The sequence below is a fragment of the Salvelinus fontinalis genome, chromosome 2 (genome assembly GCF_029448725.1).
Source record: "Salvelinus fontinalis isolate EN_2023a chromosome 2, ASM2944872v1, whole genome shotgun sequence".
NCBI lineage: Eukaryota > Metazoa > Chordata > Actinopteri > Salmoniformes > Salmonidae > Salvelinus > Salvelinus fontinalis.
In genome coordinates this window covers 64,888,640-64,911,864 of record NC_074666.1, presented here as the reverse complement: position 1 = coordinate 64,911,864, position 23,225 = coordinate 64,888,640, and the positions used below count along the sequence as shown (strand labels likewise).

At 45.8% G+C, this 23,225-nt stretch overlaps 1 protein-coding gene across 1 annotated transcript; it reads left to right on the top strand.

Annotated features, from left to right (window-relative positions):
• The first annotated feature begins 6,109 nt into the window (after positions 1-6,109).
• LOC129867979 (serine/arginine repetitive matrix protein 2-like) lies at positions 6,110-19,714 on the top strand. The gene is made up of 14 exons (XM_055941514.1): positions 6,110-6,320; positions 7,561-7,815; positions 8,543-8,638; positions 13,181-13,366; positions 13,509-13,595; positions 13,705-13,761; positions 14,472-14,504; positions 14,612-14,725; positions 14,936-15,071; positions 15,236-17,310; positions 17,504-18,229; positions 18,362-18,454; positions 18,638-18,745; positions 19,057-19,714. The coding sequence occupies exons 2-14, from the start codon at positions 7,568-7,570 to the stop codon at positions 19,109-19,111; spliced, it is 4,014 nt and encodes a 1,337-aa protein (XP_055797489.1). The 5' UTR covers positions 6,110-6,320; positions 7,561-7,567; the 3' UTR covers positions 19,112-19,714.
• The last annotated feature ends 3,511 nt before the right edge of the window (positions 19,715-23,225 follow it).

The window sequence follows — 23,225 nt, the reverse complement described above, 5'->3', positions numbered from 1 at the left end:
GTTCATTACTATGGGACAGCTGGAGATCGTTTGAATATTGAAACAATGTTGCAAATGTCAGAGAGACAGACTTCAAGGTTTATACAAATCTCCGCTGTCTAAAAAACTAAATGTTAGTCTAAAATAAATGTAAGATAATGTCTAGATGCTTTTTATAGAGTTTATAAATTGCTTAGCTGGGCTGATGAGACAGTGGATTGCGCAGTCAGATGGAACAGAGTAAATAGTAATTTTAAGGTCTAGATTTAGCCTGTGGTAACTTGTGGAATAGACACCTGCTGGAATGCAGTTTTAACCAATCAGGATTCAGGATTAGACCCACCTGTTATATAAACTATGAATATACTACGAATACTACAGAATATGCTGGTATGTGCAATAAAGTAAATAGTAGCAGCAGTATTGACCGCATGTGTGTGTCAGTGTGTGTGTCTCTCTCTGTTTTGTCTTCCTTGCACTTGACTCTGCTGCAGGAGCTGAGCTGTCTGTGCATAGTCTAGCGTCACTGGGACCAGAAGATGAGGGGACCACACTGCCTGTACTGGGCCCAGCAACATCCTAGTGGTGAATGATTAAACACATACAGATTAGACAAAGAAGAAAATCACTGAATAAATGCCTCATAGATCAGTGGTTCTCAAAGTGAGGTTTGGGGGGTCACACATGTGAAACTCAGCAGCATTGTAGTTCTTGACACAAACCGGTGCGCCTGGCACCTACTATCATACCTGTTCAAAGGCACTTAAATATTTTGTCTTGCCCATTCACCCTCTGAATGGCACACACACAATCCATGTCGTAATTGTCTCAAGGCTTTTCTTTAACCTGTCTGCTCCCCTTCATCTACACTGAATGAAGTGGACATCAATAAGGCATCATAGCTTTCACCTGGACTCACCTGGTCAGTCTACGTCATGGAAAGAACGGTTCCTTATGTTTTGTACACTCAGTGTATATCTACTATATACTGTATATACTGCTGTTTAGGAGTTTGACTGACGGGGATGGAGTGCCTATATCTGTTCAGCTTACAATGAGGAACCCTGTTGCGTCTGCCTGGGGGGAGAAGCTGAAACTCTAGGTGAAGTACATGGGAGGGTTAGTCTCATGATTGTTTGTTCATAAACACAGTCTGCAATGCAGAGCTACCTCACACCTACTGTACCACCTTCATTGCTGTCTGTACCAGGCAATTGATTTGTTATTTTAAAGTAACTGACAAGTTGCCAAATAGGAGCATGCCCTTCTGTTTAAATCCAAAAACCCTGAACCTACGCAGAAATTAAAGGCATTGTAGGCCACTAGAGCATTTGTAAGAGTGGACCTGAGTATTGTCCACGTTATGGACCACCACAGGTGAGTGGTCACCAATAGATTTGGGGTCAAAAAACATTTCCACAGTTTGCTGGACATTTAGGATGAGGTGGTGGTCATCACATCACTACACAAACCTTTGTATCTTTGACATATACACAGTAGTGTCAGTGTCTATACATTAGACAGAGAATGGAAATATCAGAAAACTGGACAATATAGTTATCAGGGTGTCTACTTGTACATTCATTTGTATACTGTGTGAATAAGATGGGTGAACTCTCAGCCTTGGGGGGGCACCTCAATAACCTTGGGCTCCTGTTGGTCAGAAATGAGTGATACCACCTGATAGTATAGGGTTTGACTGACATCTGTCGGAGTTTACTGAGGAGGATGTGTGGCTGCAAGATGTTAAAGGCTGAACTAAAATTCCCAAATAGCAGTCGAGCATAAGCCTTGGGGTTCTCCAGATGTTGCAGGATGAGATGCACTATGCTGAAGATTGCTTCATCAGTGCCACGCTTGTATTCGTAAGCAAACGGATACAGGTCCAACAGTGTGTTGAGTCTGAGTGACGCTTAGACACCATGATCTTTTCAAGACAATTGTTTACAACGGAGGACAGAGCAACAGGTATGCAGTCTTTGTTTTCTTTGGGAGAAGGCTTTTGGGGAAGAGGGGTGATGACTGCTTTCTTCCACCGAGGTGGAACCGTGTGGGAATGTACAGACCTCTGATGTAACTCTGGTGTAACTAAGAGAATGGAGCCGGCAAGTACAGCGGCCGTTTTATGGGCTCCTGACCAATTATGCTTTTTTGCATTTTTTCTGCATTGATCATAACTTTTTTTTGTACATAATGCTTCCGTCATCATTTCCTAATGACTGAAAATAGCTTCTGGACATCAGAACAAGGATCACTAACCTCGATTTGGATGAAGAATTCTACTTCAATGACTCGGCCGCGAAGAACATACTGTTCAACCGGGACCAGGCCCTAATCCCTGACACTGAGACGATGAAAAGATGAGCTCCGTTCGAGATTATTCTATTAACGGGACCTGGATTACCAGGACTCATGAGCTGACCAGCTGGCAAGTGTCTTCACAGGCATTTTCAAACTCTCCCTGACCCAGTCTGTAATACCTACATGTTTCAAGCAGACCACCATAGTCCCTTTGCCCAAGAACGCCATGGTAACCTGTCTAAATGACTATCGCACCGTAGCACTCACATCTTTAGCCATGAAATGCTTTGAAAGGTGGGTCAATGCTCACATTAACACCATCATCCCAGACACCCTGAACCCACTCCAATTCACATACCGCCCCCAACAGGATGCAATCTCTATTGCACTCCACACTGCCCTTTCCCACTTGGACAAAAGGAACACCTACGTGAGAAGGCTGTTTACTGACTACAGCTCAGTGTTCAACACCATAGTGCCCTTGAAACTCATCACTAAGCTAAGGTCCCTGGGACGGAACACCTCCCTCTGCAACTGCATCCTGGACTTCCTTACGGACCACCCGCAGGTGATGAGGGTAGGCAACAACACATCCACTACACTGACCCTCAACAGGGGGGCCCCTCAGGGGTGTATGCTTAGTTCCCTCCTGTACTCCCTGGTCACCCATGACTACGTGGCCATGCACGACTCAGACGCCATCATTAAGTTTGCCATCAACGATGAGATTGCCTACAGGGATTAAGTCAGAGACCTGGCAGTGTGGTGCCAGGACAACAACCTCTCCCTCAACGTCAGGAAGACAAAGGAGCTGATCGTGGACTACAGGAAACGGAGGGTCGAGCACGGCCCCATTCACATCAACGGTGATGTAGTGGATTGAGTAGAGAGCTCCAAGTTCCTCTGTGTCCACATCTGTCACGAACCGGTTCAAAGTTCATAACAAAAAGGAAACAAAGTGGAGATAAGGAATAACAAAATATATTTATTAACTGGAGTAAACTAAATACAATTAACAATGGTGTGTGTAGTCAGTAATCAGTAGTGTAAGTGAGTGTTTGCGTGCATAAATGTCATAATGAGGAGTGTTGAAAGGTGCCAAAGCAAACAAACAAAACGACCACAAAAATGCCACAACCAAACTCTATCAGTGTGTCTGCATGGAGAGAGTCTCCTCAATAAATGGGAAAGAGGTGTATTTATCCCGGGACACACCCGAGCCCAGGTGTGTCCCATTTCGCTGACGACCCTCCCGACATCCTATTAAGGAAAACAAGAGCAAAGAAAAATAACTTGGCAGACAGAGTGGGAGGGTCGTCACACATCACTAAGGGTCTATCATGGTCCAAACACACCAACACAGTCGTGAAGAGGGCACGACAAGGCCTCTTCCCCCTCCACGAGGCCGAAAAGATTTTTCATGGGACCTCAGATTCTCAAAAAGTTCTAAAGCTGCACCATCGAGAGGATCTTGACTGGCTGCATCACCACTTGGTATGGCAACAATTTGGCATCTATAGTGGGTACCACTTGCCGTGCAGTAGCAGAGAGAACAGTCTATGACTAGAGTGGCTGGAGTCTGACAATTTGTAGGGCATTCACAAGGCCGCAGGGTCAGATAGATTACCAGGACGTGTACTGCGAGCATGCACTGACCAACTGGCAAGTGTCTTCACTGACATTTTTAACCTCTCCCTGTCTGAGTCTGTAATACCAACATGTTTTAAGCAGACCACCATAGTCCCTGTGCCCAAGAACACTAACGTAACCTGCATAAATTATTTCCGACCCGTAGCACTCATGTCTGTAGCCATGAAGTGCTTTGGAAGGCTGGTCATGGCTCACATCAACACCATTATCCCAGAAACCCTAGACTCACTCCAATGTGCATACCGCCCAAACAGATCCACAGATGATGCAATCTCTATTGCACTCCACACTGCCCTTTCCCACCTGGACAAAAGGAACACCTATGTGAGAATGCTATTCATTGACTATAGCTCAGCGTTCAACACCATAGCACCCTCAAAGCTCATCACTAAGCTAAGGAACCTGGGACTAAACACCTCCCTCTGCAACTGGATCCTGGACTTCCTGACGGGCCGCCCCCAGGTGGTGAGGGTAGGTAGCAACACATCCGCCACGCTGATCCTCAACACTGGAGCACCCCAGGGGTGCGTGCTCATTCCCCTCCTGTACTCCCTGTTCACCCACGACTGCATGGCCAGGCACGACTCCAACACCATCATTAAGTTTGCTGACGACACAACAGTGGTAGGCCTGATCACCGACAACGACGAGACAGCCTATAGGGAGGAGGTCAGAGACCTGGCCGGGTGGTGCCAGAATAACAACTTATCCCTCAACGTATCCAAGACTAAGGAGATGACTGTGGACTACAGGAAAAGGAGCACCGAGCACGTCCCCATTCTCATCGACGGGGCTGTAGTGGAGCAGGTTGAGAGCTTCAAATTCCTCGGTGTCCACATCAACAACAAACTAGAATGGTCCAAACACACCAAGACAGTCTTGAAGAGGGCACGACACAGCCTATTCCCCCTTAGGAAACTAAAAAGATTTGGCATGGGTCCTGAGATTCTCAAAAGGTTCTACAGCTGCAACATCGAGAGCATCCTGACCGGTTGCATCACTGCCTGGTACGGCAATTGCTCGGCCTCCGACCGCAAGGCACTTCAAAGGCTAGGTCGTACGGCCCAGTACATCACTGGGGCAAAGGTGCCTGCCACCCAGGACCTCTACACCAAGCGGTGTCAGAGGAAGGCCCTAAAAATGGTCAAAGACCCCAGCCACCCCAGTCATAGACTGTTCTCTCTACTACCGCATGGCAAGCGGTTCGGAGTGCCAAGTCTAGGACAAAAAGGCTTCTCAACAGTTTTTACCCCCAAGCCATAAGACTCCTAAACAGGTAACCAAATGGTTACCCGGACTATCTGCATTGTGTGCTCCCCCCAAGCCCTCTTTTACACTGCTGCTACTCTCTGTTTATCCTATATGCATAGTCACTTTAACTATACATTCATGTACATACTACCTCAATTGGCCTGACCAACCAGTGCTCCCACACATTGGCTAACCGGGCTATCTGCATTGTGTCCCACCACCCGCCAACACCTCTTTTTACGCTACTGCTACTCTCTGTTCATCATATATGCATAGTCACTTTAACCATACCCACATCTACATACTACCTCAATAAGCCTGACTAACCGGTGTCTGTATATAGCCTTGCTACTCTTATTTTCAAATGTCTTTTTACTGTTGTTTTATTTCTTTACTTACCTACACACACACACACACACATACTTTTTTTCTCTCCGCACTATTGGTTAGAGCTTGTAAGTAAGCATTTCACTGTAAGGTCTATTACACCTGTTGTATTCGGCGCACGTGACAAATAAACTTTGATTTGACTCATCGGTGTCAGTAATATGCAAATAGTTGTCCACTTATTAATTTGACAGTATAGGTGTAATTTCCCCAGCCCCATCATTTACCTTATTGTAAACAAGATGGCAGGAATGCATTAATTACAGATCGTGCCTTTAAATGAACTAGATAACCTGAAGATACAAGGGGGCTGTCATTCATGACATATGTCTTCACATTAGGCTACTCATACAGCAGATAAACTCATACGAAGGGTTGTTGTTCCTTGTGGTATCAAATCAACAAGGTGAAAAGTTTATACACCAATAACTTTGAAGAGGAAGAAGGAAAGTGTTCATGGGAAACATGGGAAATGTAGGGCGGTAATGCAACAAAATGAATGCCCACCGCCGTTAAACCTCATAGAAGAAGAAGATGGGAAATGTAGTTTAGATGCGGAGTCTGTGGTCGCCATCATCACGCGTGGTTTTCCCCCGATGTTCAACCAGTGACGATTTCCGCAGGCATTAGGTGTTTGTTTTACGAAGAAGTACTTGAAGTAGATTTGCTTTTGTTTCGATTGTCGTTTTATTTAATTTTTTTGCCAGTGTATTTGCTTACATTCATCGTCTCCGTTCGCGGGGAACTCAGAGGTAACGTTAGCTAGCTGGGTAGCATGTTAAATTGACTTGCTAATTGTGAAACGTTACGTTAGCCACGGTAGTTGCTAGCTACCATGCGGGGTTAAACTATTTCGATATCTAGCTACTATAGCCGACAAAAAAAATATAATGACCTGACTGCTGAACAAATAACGTCAGATACCTATATTATTTTGATGCATTTCACAAGTGTATAGCGCAGGGTAGCTAGCTACGTTAGTTGCTAGCTAGCCTAGATAGAAGGCCTATTTGGGCCAAAGTTTGGCCTGTAAGGCAGGGGGCTCGTTCCAAGCCTCGGCTCGATCCTTGTGGTTACTGGGGGAGATGACGCTCACAAATAGTGTGTGTTTGTCAAAACGTTGTTGTTATAAGTGCATTAACTAGCTAGTCAGGTAACGTTAACAACTGATTTCGACGTATTGCCCGCTAGTTCGCCAACGTTAGTTATTTCGCTAGCTAACTAGGCACGATTCCTTGTAGCCGGCCATTTGTTTCTACTACTAGTTTAGTGCGTAACGTTAGCTAAATAAGTTAGCTAGCTAGCTATCTCAGTTTCTGAAATCTCATACTACTAACGTTAGCTAGCTAGACTTGTTTGTCTCTTTCCCGTTGCAAAGTGTTGTGGTATGGTACAGCAGTAGTTAGTCAACGTTAGTTGGTTGGTTACCTAGAGATTGGTGGGTTCAAAAACAGGTCACTTTTTTTTTTTTTTTTTTTTACTTAACGTTGGCTAGCAATCGGTGACAACATTATGCTCTACTAAGCTAACTGTTGTATTCAGGAAGTAAACAGAATTTCAAATGCCAAATGTTTATCATACTTTCTGAATTAAAACATTATTGACCCCGAACTTGTCAACTATGTGTTTGTTGTTTATTACAGTGTGGCCTAGTTTGGAATCTCTTCTATATCATCAATATGGTTTATAGGGGACGATTGTTTTAATTAACTATTTGTGCATTGTACCTACCCAATCCACTCCCATTTAGTCTTTATTGGCATGCCTAACTCCATAGTGCAGAGTGGATGGCTAATGATACTATGACCAACATTTGTTTTACAACGGTACTTCCTGAATTGACTGGTCTGCCAGCCTAATGTGGTTGACTTTGTGACCTGTTTGTAGACTGTCTGTTCGGGACTGACAAATAGGCCTACCCTTTACCATTCCAGTCCCCATCATTTTAATACTCTAACTTATCTGACCTTTGTCCTGTCTGTCTCTCCACAGAGGAGCCATGTACAACGGCATTGGCCTGACCACGCCACGAGGCAGCGGCACCAACGGCTATGTGCAGCGCAACCTGTCGAGCGTGCGGGCAAAGCGTCCACGGGACGAGCGTGGCGGCGAGCGGGACGAGAAGGACCGTGAGAGGCTGGAGAGCCAGCTGAACCGTCAGCCCAACGCCGAGATCCTGGAACACCAGAGAAAGAGGCAACTGGAGGTCAAGTGTGCAGAGCTGCAGGACATGATGGAAGAGCAGGGGTAAGAGAGAGGGGTGGATAGGTGAGGGAGGGAGGGGTGGGCAGGTAGGTAGAGAGGAGCAGGGGTGGGGGGGGTGTAAGAGTGAGAGAGGGGATTTAATTAAGCTGGCCCGGGTTGCACTGGGCTATGGCCCGTCACGTGACCGGATGAAGCCGTTGAGGAAGGCGTGCCCTGGTCAAATTGAACGGTAATCTGCACCGCTCTGTCATATTGTCAACAATGCAGCGTGTTGTTTAGAAACATACATCTGTTTTTTATAAAATGTATATGTTCACATTTTCAAGCTAGTTTCCATTGGGAAGGCAGGTGAAGCAATCACTTTCATATGTGAACACAGAGTCCTACTTCGTACTCCACATGCTTAACCAACATCACTTTTTTGCGGGGGGGGGGGGGCGATGTCTGCCAGAGTGGGGGCCCTGGTTCACGCCGGGGAAGCAGCCCGGTTTCAAAACGAATGGAATCACTTTTCACCCAGTGCAAACTCCACGCAGTCGAACCATTTTAATCGATTCCCCTCAGAGGAATGGGAGGGACTGAAATATTTGGAGAGAAAGGGTCCAAATATTTCAGTCCCCCCCCATTCCCTAAAGGGTCTTCACCCTTTCTCGACAAATATTTCAGTCCCTCCCATTCCTCTCTGAGGGGAATCGATATGGGGTGCAGAAGGAGAGAGTTAGCTGCTGAGTCTTATCTGCTGATCTGTCTGTGTGTGTGTTGATGACAGGTATTCCGCTGAGGAGATTGAAGAGAAGGTGAACAGCTTCCGCATGATGCTGCAGGAGAAGCAGGAGCCACCTTCGGCCCCCACCGAGAGAACATCGTAAGTACACTCCACCACAGATCACTGTAGAGTAATGAAACTAGTGAAACCACCACTGGTCTAGCCATCACTACGGAGCAGTGACATTTCTACTGCAGACCAGCATGGCTGCACAAACTTTGAATAAACTCAAATCATTTATTTATGCAGCACATTTCAGACATGGAAAAATCAAAGAAAATAAAAACTGAAATATTTACTCAACAAAAAAAGTTTCAGGTTCTCAGGCTGGGGGCATAGTAACTATAGGCTGCCTGGCCATGCCTCTTGGTCCTAGTCTTTGGTATAGTTAACCGGCAAGTGCCAGGGGACCTACTGGGTACATACCTTAAAAGCATGTCTAACATGTATTTGGGTGCACAGTTGTGGATTGATACAAAAACAAATAGAATATTCTTAATGTATTTTAAAACAGAGCAGAGACCTTAAAACCGGTGTAATGTGTTCTGTCTGGTCTTGGTCAGTACCCATGCTGCAGCATTCTGTATGTTTTGCAGTTGACCAATGGCATCCTTGGGTAGTCCAGACAGAAGAGCATTACAGTTGTCAATCCTGCTTGTAATAAAAGCGTGGATGATGGGTCTCTGTATCCGCCTGAGAGAGACATGGCTGCACTGTGGCAATGTTCCTCAGGTGTTAAAATACTATTTTGGTCACATTCCTAATGTGTGATTCGAAATTGAGTTCACAATCTAATATAACACCTATGTTTTTTACCTGGTGTTTTGTCTTTATTGCCTGTGAATTAAAATGTGCGGCCAGATACTCTTTACTCTGCTTTGGCTCCAGAAACAAGTACCTCGGTCTTGTATTGGAGTTAAAATCCTCTTGTGACAGAAATGTAAAGTTGTGTATAGTCTGCTTAGCAGTGAAAATCAATGCTGTGCTTTCTGATAAAGCTGCCAAGGGTTAAAATATACAGTTGAAGTTGGAAGTTTACATGCACCTTGGCCAAATACATTTAAACTCAGTTTTTCCACAATTCCTGACATTTAATCCTAGTAAAAATTCCCTGTCTTGGGTCAGTTAGGATCACCACTTTATTTTAATAATGATTTATTTCAGCTTTTATTTCTTTCATCACATTCCCGGTGGGTCAGAAGTTTACATACACTCAATTAGTATTTGGTAGCATTGCCTTTAAATTGTTTAACTTGGGTCAAATGTTTTGGGTAGCCTTCCACAAGCTTCCCACAATAAGGTGGGTAAATTTTGGCCCATTCTTCCTGACAGATCTGGTGTAACTGAGTCAGGTCTTTCGGCCTCCTTGCTTGCACACGCTTTTTCAGTTCTGCCCTCAAATTTTCTATTGGATTGAGATGGCCACTCCAATACCTTGACTTTGTTGTCCTTAAGCCATTTTGCCACAACTTTGGAAGTATGCTTGGGGTCATTGTCCATTTGGAAGACCCATTTGCGACTAAGCTTTGACTTCCTGACTGATGTCTTGAGATGTTTTCTCTATATCCACATAATTCTCCTCCCTCGGGATGCCATCTATTTTGTGAAGTGCACCAGTGCCTCCTGCAGCAAAGCACCCCCACAACATGATGCCGTCACCCCATGCTTCACGGTTGGGATGGTGTTCTTCAGCTTGCAAGCCCCCCTCTTTTTCCTTCAAACATAACAATGGTCATTATGGCCAAACAGTTCTATTTTTGTTTCATCCGACCAGAGGACATTTCTCCAAAAAGTACAATCTTTGTCCCCATGTGCAGGTTATGTCGATATAGGACTCGTTTTACTGTGGATATAGATACCTTTGTATCTGTTTCCTCCAGCATCTTCACAGGGTCCTTTGCTGTTGTTCTGGGATTGATATGCACTTTTTGCAACAAAGTACATTCATCTCTAGGAGACAGAACGTGTCTCCTTCCTGAGCTGTATGACGGCTCTGTGGTCCCATGGTGTTTATACTTGCGTACTATTGTTTGTACAGATGAACGTGGTACCTTCAGGCGTTTGGAAATTGCTCCCAAGGATGAACCAGACTTGTGGAGGTCAACTATTTTTTTCTGAGGTCTTGGCTGATTTCCCCATGATGTCAAGCAGAGGCACTGGTATTGAAGGTAGGCCTTGAAATACATCCACAGGTACACCTCCAATTGACTCAGGCTAATTGACATAATTTATCAGAAGCTTCTAAAGCCATGACATAATTTTCTGGAATTTTCCAAGCTGTTTAAAGGTACAGTCAACTTAGTGTATGTAAACTTCTGACCCACTGGAATTGTGACACAGTGAATTATAAGTTAAATAATCTGTCTGGAAACAATTGTTGGAAAAATTACTTGTCATGCACAAAGTAGATGTCCTAACCGACCTGCCAAAACTATAGTTTGTGAACAAGAAATTTGTGGAGTAGTTGGAAAGTGGGTTTTAATGACTCCAACCTAAGTGTATATAAACTTCTGACTTCAACTGTGTAAACTGAACAGTACCAGACCCAAAATTGAACCTTGTGGAACCCTGCACCGTGATAAGTATTTTCTGAGTTATCTTCACCAAGGGTGACTCGACCGGTTAAATAGGTCCTAAACCAATTTAGAACTGGACCGGAGAGGCCAAACAACCTCCAATCTGTCCAGTCTCGGTCAACAGTCTCAAATGCACCACTTAAATCCAAGGACAGATTGGAGAGGTGGGTTGGCCTCACCCTTGGTGTAATCGGTAAAGCAGTGCTTTGGTGGCCTATACCGGGTTATGGCCAACACCGGTGGCTGAAATTGAAACACTATAGCATGCTGCTTGAAAGACCCAAAGTCACCAAATGAAACGTCCTTACAGCTGAGAGCATAAATAAAAATAGATGCTGTCCCCACCCTTTTCCCCTTTTTAATGATAGTGTGAAAAGCTGTAGTCTTAGGGGAGAGGCTCTACAGTCTGAAGACAGCCATGTGTCAGTGAGAAACATGCAATCAACTTACTGCGCTCAGTAATGAGGTCATTCACGAGAGAGGTTTTACTACTGATTGCATTTAAGAGTGCCGTATTCAATGTGTGGGCCACTCTTTAGCTGGGGCATCTGCCTAGAGGTAACCAATGGAATAACAACCAACTTATTAACGTTACAGCCACGTTTTCTGACAGTCTCCAACCTATCAGAATGGTAGGAGATGAGTTTGCTTTCTAGTGAGTTCATACAGAGTTAAAGGAACACAAAATTAGGTTACTTGCAATAACCAAAGTGCCATTGTTGTAGGAGTTATGGTTTCCTCTTCTGCTTATTCTGACAGGGAGAACTGGAGCCCTACCAGACCCTGTCTGTCAGTCTCTAAAACATTTGATGTTGCTGGAAATTGGAACCCCTGCGATTAGGGGGAATCCCATCTCTTAAAAAGTGCTGGTTGTGCCCACAGAAAGACATTCCTGTCGTTGCAAAGTTTCTTCAGGTACTCGTTTTGGGCAAAGAGTCGGCTGAAACGTTCCGAACCCTTTCGGTAGCACGGGAGAGGGCCAGAGATGATAATTATCTTCCCTCTGCTAGCAAGGGTCTTAAAAAAAATCTCTCTAGTTCTCCCTCAGATCGCCTAACACGAATGTTGTTTAAACCTACGTGAGTGACGATGGTATCTATTGGAGTAGTTGACCAGAACCGTGGGCAGAAGAGAGTTGATGTCATGGACACGGGCTCCTGTGTGACAGTGGACCTTAGTCGGTCCACAGACCGTAGGCAGGCCATCATCTCTCACCATCGAGCTGCCCACAATGATTGTAGTTGTGATGGAATCCGATGGGGAAACGACCTGCTGAACTGTGATGGCTGTAGGGGAGGTTGCCACTGTGCCACACAGCTGTCGGCTGTTGGTATACACCCATGCTCCGTGCGGATTCCCGGGGCTGCTAGGTCCATCTCAAGCAGGGCAAAGCTGTTTGATAGTTGGATCGGATAGACAGGTGGCCTAACTGCCTCCCCGATCTCCTACGCCTGTGTCCAGTCTCCCATGGGCCGCGGAGTTGTGCTTCACATCTGTCCGTTAGATTTGGACAGATCAACGCTGCCCGACTCAACAACAGCTTAGCTATAGCAGGCATTTAAAACTGAGATTTTGGTTGCCTGGGTTACAGCAAGGTCGGTGTACATAGAAAGCAGGTTTTTCTTATCTCGCAGCCGAGCTAACAGCCGGAGGATCTCTTCCCTAAGCTGCTTGATGGTGGTGCATTTAGGGCAGACTAATCCTTGTCCATTTTCCACTTTCACCATATCTTCATCTTGTGATTGTGTGGGAATCATCTCACACCTGAAGCATTTGTGCCTAGCCTGGGATGAAATCAGCAGTGCTAGCCCACCAGTGTTGTTTGCCTGCTCCACATGGCTAGCAGCTAACTGAAATCTGGGACACAAACTTGCAGTCCCAGCCACAAAGACTGACCACGTCGCGGCAGTACACTGTTCTGTTGCTTAATGACGTGGCTCTTCCTACAGTTGCTGGCCATTGAACAAGGTGGTGAAACACCACTGTTCCACTCTTTGGGGAGTAACCTAGCGTGAAAATAATAGGACCTATTGAAAAATACCCCCCCTCCCTCTCTCTCTCTCAGGGCGACAGAGACTCACGCCCTGGCTGCAGCCAATCAGCAGAAGAACGACCGGCTGAAGGCGGCGTTCGGCATCGCCACGGACTATGTAGATGGCTCCTCCTTCCATCCGGAGCGCAAGGAGCGAGAGAAGGAGAAGAGGGAGCAGGAGAAGCTGGAGAGGGAGAAGCAACAGCAGCAGAAATATGCGTAAGTCAGGGGGGGGGGGGGGGGGGGGGGGGGTCTCCTAGCTAGCTAGCCTTTCTTGTGTATCTCTGATTTTCCTTTGTTTATCCCCTCTGTTACTTACCATCTCTTCATTTCTCTCTCTTCCTCGCCGTCTCTCTCTCAGGCTGGTAGAAGAGTCAGAGGACTCGGACTCCCCAGCCCGAAAACAGAGCCGCAAGAAGAAAAGGAAGAAAAACAAGAACAGAGACAGGTGAGAGAAGAGGGAGAAAGAATGGAATGAGACAGTCCTATTTTGTGTGCATGCGTAAAAATAATGCATAGCTTGTTTGATTGACATCACTTTACTCTCTTCTCTTCAGCTCAGAGAGCCCCTCTCCTAGACGGGTGAAAAAAACTAAAAAGAAGAAAAAGAAAAGGTTTCCAGTCGTTTTTCATTTTGCAGTCAGTGAATGGACTTAATGTCCAGCGTAGTGTCATAACATTGCTAGTTATTTCAGAACATCTCAATTGTAGTGGATCAGAACCTCTTGTGTAAGAGATGTGCATGCTTACAGCTTGATGATCACCTGTGCTACCGAGGACTCCTTCGGGCTCAGACACACCAATACAATTTGCTGGCCCAGAGTACTTAGCACCTCTGATCGTAATTTGCAAGCTGGGTGTGTACCGGTTTTACAAAATCAAATCAAGTTTATTTTATATAGCCCTTCGTACATCAGCTGATATCTCAAAGTGCTGTACAGAAACCCAGCCTAAAACCCCAAACAGCAAGCAATGCAGGTGTAGAAGCACGGTGGCTAGGAAAAACTCCCTAAAAAGGCCAAAACCTAGGAAGAAACCTAGAGAGGAACCAGGCTATGAGGGGTGGAGTCCTCTTCTGGCTGTGCCGGGTGGAGATTATAACAGAACATGGCCAAGATGTTCAAATGTTCATAAATGACCAGCATGGTCAAATAATAATAATCACAGTAGTTGTACATGTGGAATCACGTACAGCGGGTGTTCCCTGAAAACAAAGTGTGCTGAACGATCGACAGACAAACGCTAGATTCGCGTTCGGTGTGATGTGTGCGAGCATTAACCTTTTTCAGCTTAATGAACAAAGACTTTGTGTTTTCTGTTCTAGGGACGGGTCGGAAGAAAAGGATGACAAAGATAGGTGGGTCCTACACAGAACGTGGGTCCTACACAGAACGTGGGTCCTACAGAACGTGGTTCATAGTGTGTGTGTGTGTACTAAAATACTTTGTTTGTTCCCCATCTCAGCTCCTCAGACGAGAACCAGGCGTCTAAGAAAAAACGCAAGAGAAGTGAAAATGAGACTCTGCCCCAGAGTAAGACACGGCGCCATAGGAGTGGGTCCTCCAGCTCTGCTCACAGGTACTTCCGGGTCACCAGAACAATTTGGGGCTGTAACTTACTCTAAATTCCCAGGTTTTCCACAAATCCCCGTTGAAGTTTTAGTGAAAATTTGAAATCCTACTCGCATCAATTCTAGTTATTCAATTCAGTAACTTGAAAGTCAAGGCAGTTTTGAGTTGCACCCCATGCTGTTATTCCATCTCTCATGCCATATCTTCATTTGATCAGCCAATCCCCTGCCCCGCTGAGAGAGAGGCAGAAGAACCAGCCTGTCAAGAGAGCAGAGGGGAGAAAGGGGCCATCTCCAGACAGGAGGGAGCGTGGTCGCGAGGACGGGAGTCCACAGCGTTCGGGAGGCAGAGCGGTAAGACCACCTGTGATTGGTCTGGTGATCAGCTCCCTCTACCATTTTAAAAACCTGTTTTGTGCCAATTGGGCATAATCAATGGCCTCCAACACTCGCTCATTCTCCATTTTCTGCTCACCTCTCTCCTTACCTCCTTTTCCCTCTCCTCCTCTCCCTCTCAGAGATCTCCCAGGTATCCCAGCTCCCCTGAACGCCGACCGAGGGCAGACAAGGAACGGGAGAAGGAGCGACTGAAGGACAAAGAGAAAGAAAGAGAGGAGCGTGAGAAAGTGAAGCCTACCAGAACAAGACACGACTCTTCTTCCCCCTCTCCTCCTCGACTGGAACGAGAGAAAGCCAGGCGCTCCAGAAGTGGAGAGAGGGATAGAGGAAAGGAGAGAACAATGCTGCAGAGGAGCAGACACGACTCTTCTTCATCCCCCTCTCCACCCCCGAAACAACTGGACACCAGGAAACAGAGGAGCGGAAAGAAGGACAAACCACAAAGACGAGACTCCTCCTTGTCTCCATCTCCAGAAACAGAGGGAGCAAGGAGAGGAAGGAGTGGAGAAGGGGAGCGAGGTAAGGAAAGAAATGCCCGAGCCCCAGCTGACAGAGAGAGGGGGAGAGGGAGTGAGAAAGAAGGATCTCCCCCTAGTCGGAAAAGTGATGGCGGGAGAGGTAGAAACTCATCCCGCGACTCCACATCCCCTGTCCCTCAGTCACCTCTCATCAACGGACGACAGAAAGAAAGGGAGCACGAGGGAAGGAGAGGGAAAGAGGGGAAACCGGAGGAGAGGGGGAAAGAGGGGAAACCGGAGGAGAGGGGGAAAGAGAGGAAACCGGAGGAGAGGGGGAAAGAGAGGAAACCGGAGGAGAGGGGGAAAGAGAGGAAACCGGAGGAGAGGGGGAAAGAGAGGAAACCGGAGGAGAGGGGGAAAGAGAGGAAACCGGAGGAGAGGGGGAAAGAGAGGAAACCGGAGGAGAGGGGGAAAGAGAGGGAGAGGGAATTAAGCAGAGAGAGGGAGAAACAAGAGGAGCAGAGGAAGCGGGAGAGCGAAAGGGAAAAAGAGAGGGAGCGAAACCGAGATGGAGGGAGAGAGCGCGAGAGGTCCGGCAGACTGTCTTCTACCCAACAACATCCGTCTAGAATTTTGTCTGAAGACCTCCGCGCGGAGCGACAGGGTGAGGGGGAGAGGAGGGAGAGGGAGAAAAAAAGACACGCGGAGGAGGACAACAGGCGGGAGAACAGAGACCGAAGCCTGCCGGAAAAGGAGCGAGAGAAGGAGTTGGAGAGGGCAAAGGAAAGAGAGAAGGAGAAACCAAAAGCGAAGGAGAGCAGCAGTAGCAGCGGGAGTGACAGCGACAGCTCTTCCTCATCCTCTGACTCATCATCATCATCCTCCTCTTCTTCCTCATCCTCCGAGGGAGAGAAGAAAAAGGGAACAGTGGTGAAGAGCGGCCCAGTGATAAAAGCCCCCCCCGCTCTCATCTCCCCTCCCGCTGTAGGTGCTGCCTTCCAGAGGTATCTGGCCAATGGGGGCAGAGAGAGCGCTTCAGAGAGTGACGGACAGAGAGCTACCGGGAGAGAGAAGGAACGTGAGAGAACAGGAGGGGACAGGTCCATGCTCTCTGAAAGGGAAAACCCGCCCCCTGCTCCCCAAAAGGCACCTGTCTCCCAACTCCCCTCTGCTGCAGAGCGCTACCCCCCCACAGACAGAGAGAAGGAGCGAGGGAAGGGACAGGAGAGGTACAGCCCCACCGAGGTAGAGAGCTCCAGCCCTCCACCCTCTCCTCCCAGAAGAGGAGCCCCCCAAGGCGGAGGCGAGAGGTACTCCCCCACTGAAGTGGAAAGAGAGAAGGAGAGAGAGGGAGGGGTGAAGAGCCAGGCCAGGAGGGCAGAGAGGTACAGCCCCTCTGAGCAGGAGAGAGAGTGGGAGAGGAGGGCGCCCTCCCCAAAAGCCCCCGCAGCAGCAGTTGTCCCGCGGCCCTCCCCCCCTCGCCGCACCCCCCCACGGCAGTACCAGGACCCCCCCACTTGCTCCCCCAGCCCCCGACGACAAGCCGCCACCCGGAGAGCCTCCCCTCCTTCCCGCTCCCCGACTCGCCACTACGCCCCACGGCGGAGCCGCAGCCGGGAGCTAGAGCACAACCGAGAGAGGCAGAGAGCGAGGGATAGAGGGAGAGATCGTTCCAGAGACAGAGGAGCCAGGAGGAGCAGGTCGAGGAGTCCCAGAAGACGCAGTCCCTTCTACAGGTAGGAACAGGACCTATTCACACCAAATCAAATGCAACTCAACTATACACACATCAATCAAACATCACACACAGTGGGGCAACTTCCTGCGTACATCAATAATAACTCAATTCAAATCTGCCAAGACCTCAGATTGCCAAACCAGATTCTGAATTGTTTATTTAATTTGTGTATTTGTTTTCATGTCCCTCAGGTCCCGGCGATCCCCCTCTCCCGTTCGACAAAGGAGAAGCAGCCACTCGCTATCCAGAGAAAGGCAGAGACACCAGGAGAGAGAGAAGAATAGAGAGCTGGAGAGAGCGAGGGAAAAAGAGCGGCAACGTGAAAAAGAGCAAGAGAGGCGAGAGCGCCAACCTCTTAAAGAGGTCCCCCCACCCCGTCGCTCTCCCTCTTCCTCTTCTGGTTCTTCTTCTTCCTCATCCCCCTCTCCGGCCCGAGAGAGAAAGGAGCCGCCTGTAGAAAAGTTGATGAAACCAACGGTAGAGAAAGACCGAAGAGGTGATAGAGAGGAGCGAGAGAAAGGGGGAGACAGAGGAAGGAAGGCTTGTTCCATCTCCTCACCGCTCCCCTCCAAGGAGACCAGTCCCCTTCCCAGCCAATCAGAAATCAGAGCCCACCCCAAAGAAACACGGCACTCTGACCCGCCCCGCTCCAGGTCGCCACAGGCCCTCAGCCATTCAGAGACAAGAGTCTCTCTACGAGATACCTCGAGGACCCAATCACCTGCGGTGCTCCCCTCACGCGGCTCTGACCGACCAGTCAGGACTGAAAACGGTGTGAGCGAGAAGGGGGCCAAAGAGAAAAAGAAAGGAAAGATGGGAAGCCCCAGCTCATCATCATCATCTTCTTCCTCCTCCTCGTCATCTTCCTCTTCGTCTTCATCAGACAGTTCTGACTCTGATGCAGAGCACGGAGAAGCGTAAGGAGTGTAAAATGACTGACATGTTTTACATTTGGATCATAATATATTGAACATTGCGGATAGAGATGTCCTAAATAGAACTGACATGATTCCTCTCTTTACAATGTCCCCCTCCTCTCTCCCTCCCAGAGGTGCCAGGATAGCGGCTGCCCATAGCTCTTCCTCCTCCTCGTCCTCCTCATCATCCTCTTCTGAAAGCGAGAAGGAAGACAAGAAAAAGAGGTGCTGACGTAACGTTAACTATTTGTTACAGATCTATTATTACCATTGATTGGTGACCAGAACTCCTATACTTTAATCCTTCTAGTTATGATTCATGGAAATGACAATGTTATTTATTGTTATTCAAAAAGTCTGGAATATTTCTGATCTTTGACTTTTGACATCTCTCGTCATCTCTTTCAGCCCGGCGCGACCTCACAGAGTGCCAGCTGATTCGCTGAGAGACTCGCGCTCCCTCAGCTACTCTCCACCCAGACAGAGGCGACCTGCACATTCCCCACCCACCCGCAGGTCAGTAGCCAACTAGCCAGGCAAACATATTTCTCTCTGTTCCTATTGGACAAAACAGACTAATCTTTCAAATGATTGACTCCAACAGAAGGTACAGGTTTCGAGAAATAAGTACATGTTAATGTTTTATTGAGGGAAAATTGATATGTGATTCTCGCCTAGCCATCTTAAGATGAATGCGCACTAGTTGTATAAGGTCTGCTAAATGACTAAAATGTAAATAAACTACTCTAGCAACTACTGTGTATGTCAATCGTGATTGTGGAGTTATCTGTATTGATTTATTTGGTTATTCTTCCTCTTTTTTCTAGGAGTGGCAGCAGGCAGTCCCCAAGCCGATCTCCAAGCAGTAGGAGAAGAAAATGACCCTTCACTCTGAAATGTAACTAACTTTTCCCCTCAATCCTCAGATTTTTCCTAAACACTTCTGGGCTGGTTTGAACTGGACTGTACCATTGAATATTATAGGGAGGGGGAAGTTATGGACATTTGATCTGTGAATGACTGAGTGAATTAAGCGTTGTTGTTGATTCTGTGGCATGAGGATAGCACCACAGGAAGAGAGAGGCAGAATTTGAAACCCAACAGAGGCCAAGAAGTCTGCTTTTAGTCAAGGGTTTCTGTACATTTTGTTTTATGCTGTACTGTAAGGAAGAAATGTAACTGTAAATGGTAGGTGAGAGTCCATGATAGGAAAGTAACCTCTGCAGACCCATACAGACTGGAGTGAAGCATTCCAGAATCAAAACACACACACACACACAGTCCTATTAAATTATCTCACAACAACAAAGTAATGTTCACTGCGCTTTTTCTGCCCCCTCTGTATTTGTGCATTCTACATGTAGATATGACTCATCTGTATTTTGGTTATCACCGAATGGAATACGTGCTGTTTCCATATATGTTGACTAGAAACTGCAACTCTTGGTTTGTTTCTCTTTGTGAAAATAAAAAGTTGTATCTTCATTTGTGTTGGCAGTGATTGATTTTAAACCATGCAACCATGTGTAAGTACTCTGCAACCTAGAACTAAAATCTCGTTCCATTTGATGTTAAATACGTCTGTTCACAACGGATTAATTTGTAAGTAAAAAGTGCAATTACTAACCAGATTTCCATCCACACGTTTTATGCGAGTAAACTACTGTAATCTGGTTGATCTTCTTTGAGAAATTTACTGATTTTGATTTAATTTTGTTAAGTTAATTTGTACTTAAATTACTGTGTTGATGGAAACAGGACCGATGGAAACATAACATTTGTAGGTAAACTTATCAAATGTCGACAACACGCAAGGCAAGGTGGGATCTTTGTGTGAGTAAAATTAATTATGCGAGAATTGTAGGCGGAAACGCTTTTATGCACAAATATCGCTATAATATATAAGTAAACTTGGAGTAACGAACGTGTTGTCCTCTCGCTACTAGTCGAAAGCGCCTCGAAGGGTGCAATTGCGGCCTGCAATTCAGTGCGTTCCTGCATGTGCTGAGGACACTTTCTATACTTCTAATGGTCCATTTTTAATCTAGGACAGGCAGTGGCAGGACAATAGGTGGCGTTAATGCACAAGAACGTTGGATGCCAGCCACCGCAAAACGGGCGGGCACTGTTTCCCCGCAGCAATTCTGCGAATGGCAGGTGTTCGGCAGACAGGCGCGAAGGACACTGCTAGTTTAGCCTGCTAGTACGGTACACAGCAGGCAGGGAGTGAGGGCGTTCATGCAGAAAACAAGGTGGTGCTCGAGAGGGAAGGGGGGCATCCTGCAGATGCAGGAATATCCACATGCAGGCTGCAGTTGCACACTTAGGAAAGCATGCAGATTATTAGGCTACAGATTAAATAAATGAATTTCACAGGGTGATGAAAGTGCAAGGTGATGAGCTCAATTGATGCTCCTTTCCAATAAATATTGAAGGTCTAATTCTGGTCACCTAAAACCTTGACAAACTTTTACAGATGCACAATTGAGAGCATCCTGTGGGGCTGTATCACCACCTGGTACTGCAACTGCAACTGCACTGCCCACAACCCGTAAGGCTCTCGAGAGGGTGGTGTGGGTCTGCACAACATATCAACCGGGTGCAAACTACCTGCCCTCCAGGACACCTACAGCACCCGATGTCACAGGAAGGCCAAAAAGATCAAGGACAACAACCACCTGAGCCACTACCTGTTCACCTCGCTACCATCCAGAAGGCGAGGTCAGTACAGGTGCATCAAAGCGGGGGCGAGAGACTGAAAAACAGCTTCTATCTCAAGGACATCACACTGCTAAACAGCCATCACTAGCGCTGAGAGGCTGCTGCCTACATACAGACTCGAAATCATTGGCCACTTTAATAAATGGATCACTAGTCACTATAATAATGCCACTTTAATGTTTACATATCTTACATACTCATCTTATATGTATATACTGTATTTTATACCATCTATTGCATCTTGCCTATGCTGCTTGGTCATCGCTCATCTGTATATTTACATGTACATATTCTTATTCCATCCCTTTAGATTTGTGTGTATTAGGTAGTTGTTAAATTACTTGTTAGAATGACTGCACTGTCGGGAGTAGAAGCACAAGCATTTCGCTACACTTGCATTAACATCTGCTAACTATGTGAATGTGACCAATAAAATTAGATTTGATCATCGATGCTTTGCTGTCGTTTGACGAATTAAAATAAATTCGCTCTTTTGTCCATAATAATCTCATGTAGGCTGGCCTACCCGCATTTATCTGTGAGCTGTTAGCTAGAGCCCACGTGCCAATACCAGAGTGGGCGCACTTGCTATATAACGCAACATTTTTTACGACAAAACCATCAGAGTTGAAAATGCGATGAAAACCCATTTCACCTGTATTGTTTATTCGGTACATGGGAATTTCACCGGGGAAAGTACTTTTATGTCCACTGTCATCACGCACAGATTTTTATCTGCACAAGTCAATTTGATGGAAACATCTCTTCTGGGAAAATGTGCATATTGTTTTTATGCAGATTTTAGAACATTCGCATGAAAATCTGTCGCCAATTGGATGGAAACCTAGCTACTGATGGTAAAATGCAACTCCTTATAGTTTTCCCGGTGCAATCACAGCCTCTACAAATATGTTTTATCCAAGATAGACCAGAGCCTGTCATTTCCACGTGCACTCCTGTCATCGCCATATGTGGTAGTGAATGGAAACGCCAACCGGATGCTTCACATTAATACATCCGGTGAAATATCTGTCTCATTCTCTTTTTTTCCACTTCATATTTTTTTATTAACATCAAATCAATATAGGAAGTACATGTGGGAACACAAGTATATATAAATAATATACAAAGGAAAATTGGGTACAATATCACATTACACAAGGACCTTAAGGGACATACATTCTATTGTAGGTAAAGAATCCAATCAGTACATCTCTCCACAATAGTGTAAAATCTTCATAAATTAGTTCAATTATAAATCTACTGATGTCTTGCCACAGTTTTCTTACATGAATACAATGCCAAAAAAGATGCAACACTGTTTCTGGGTGGTTATTACAAAAGGAGCAATTTGAGTTGATCTTTTCCTTAAACGTCTTCATATAGTGGTTGGCATGATAATATTTATGAATAATTTTAAAGGAAACTTCCTTAATTTTGTTAACAAGTAGGTATGTGTATGGCAACATCCAAACTTTTTCCCCAACAGATATTATCAATAAATCCTTTCCAATAAGGCATGACATAAGGTATAGATACAACATCCTGCTGAAATAAGGCACGTATCGCTCTGTTGTTGAATAGACCAAAAGAGAAACAAATCTTTCCTACTGAGGAGTCAACAGGGTCAATAGAAGGTAGGCTCTGAGGGTCAGGTCTTGACACGTTCCTGAATAACAGAGCAACACCTGAGGGAATGGCATCTAAAACAATTGCAAAATCTTTAGGTGTTACAGGGACCTTGTAAAGTGATAAGAATTCCTTATAACTGAGTAAAAGACCCTCTGGATTTACCAGTTGGCTCACCAATAGGATATTATTTCGGAACCAATATTCTAAAAACAAAGAATTATTTTTATACAATATATCCCGATTATTCCATATATAATATATGTGTGGAGAAAAATTGTGTTTATAAATTAAGGACCATGACAAGAAAACCTGCCCGATGAAAAGCAGAGAGTTTCAATGGAATTTTGTCAATATTATAATTGCAAAACAACATGAAGTTAAGACCACCAAAAGTAGAGAAGACATGATGAGGAATAAAATTCCAGATAGAAGTGGGTCTTTTTTGGAATTGTTTTATCCAATTGATCTTAAAAGTATTATTTAAAGTAGTAAAGTCCTGTAATGGGTACGGTTTCTCCAAAGAAAGTTGAAAAGCATCTGGTCTATCTCCTTGCTTATTTTACTGTCAAGATATAAAGATAGAGCGCCATATGTTAGTCTAGAGGTACCTTCAGGCTTGGTTATTAGGACTCTACCTTTTAAA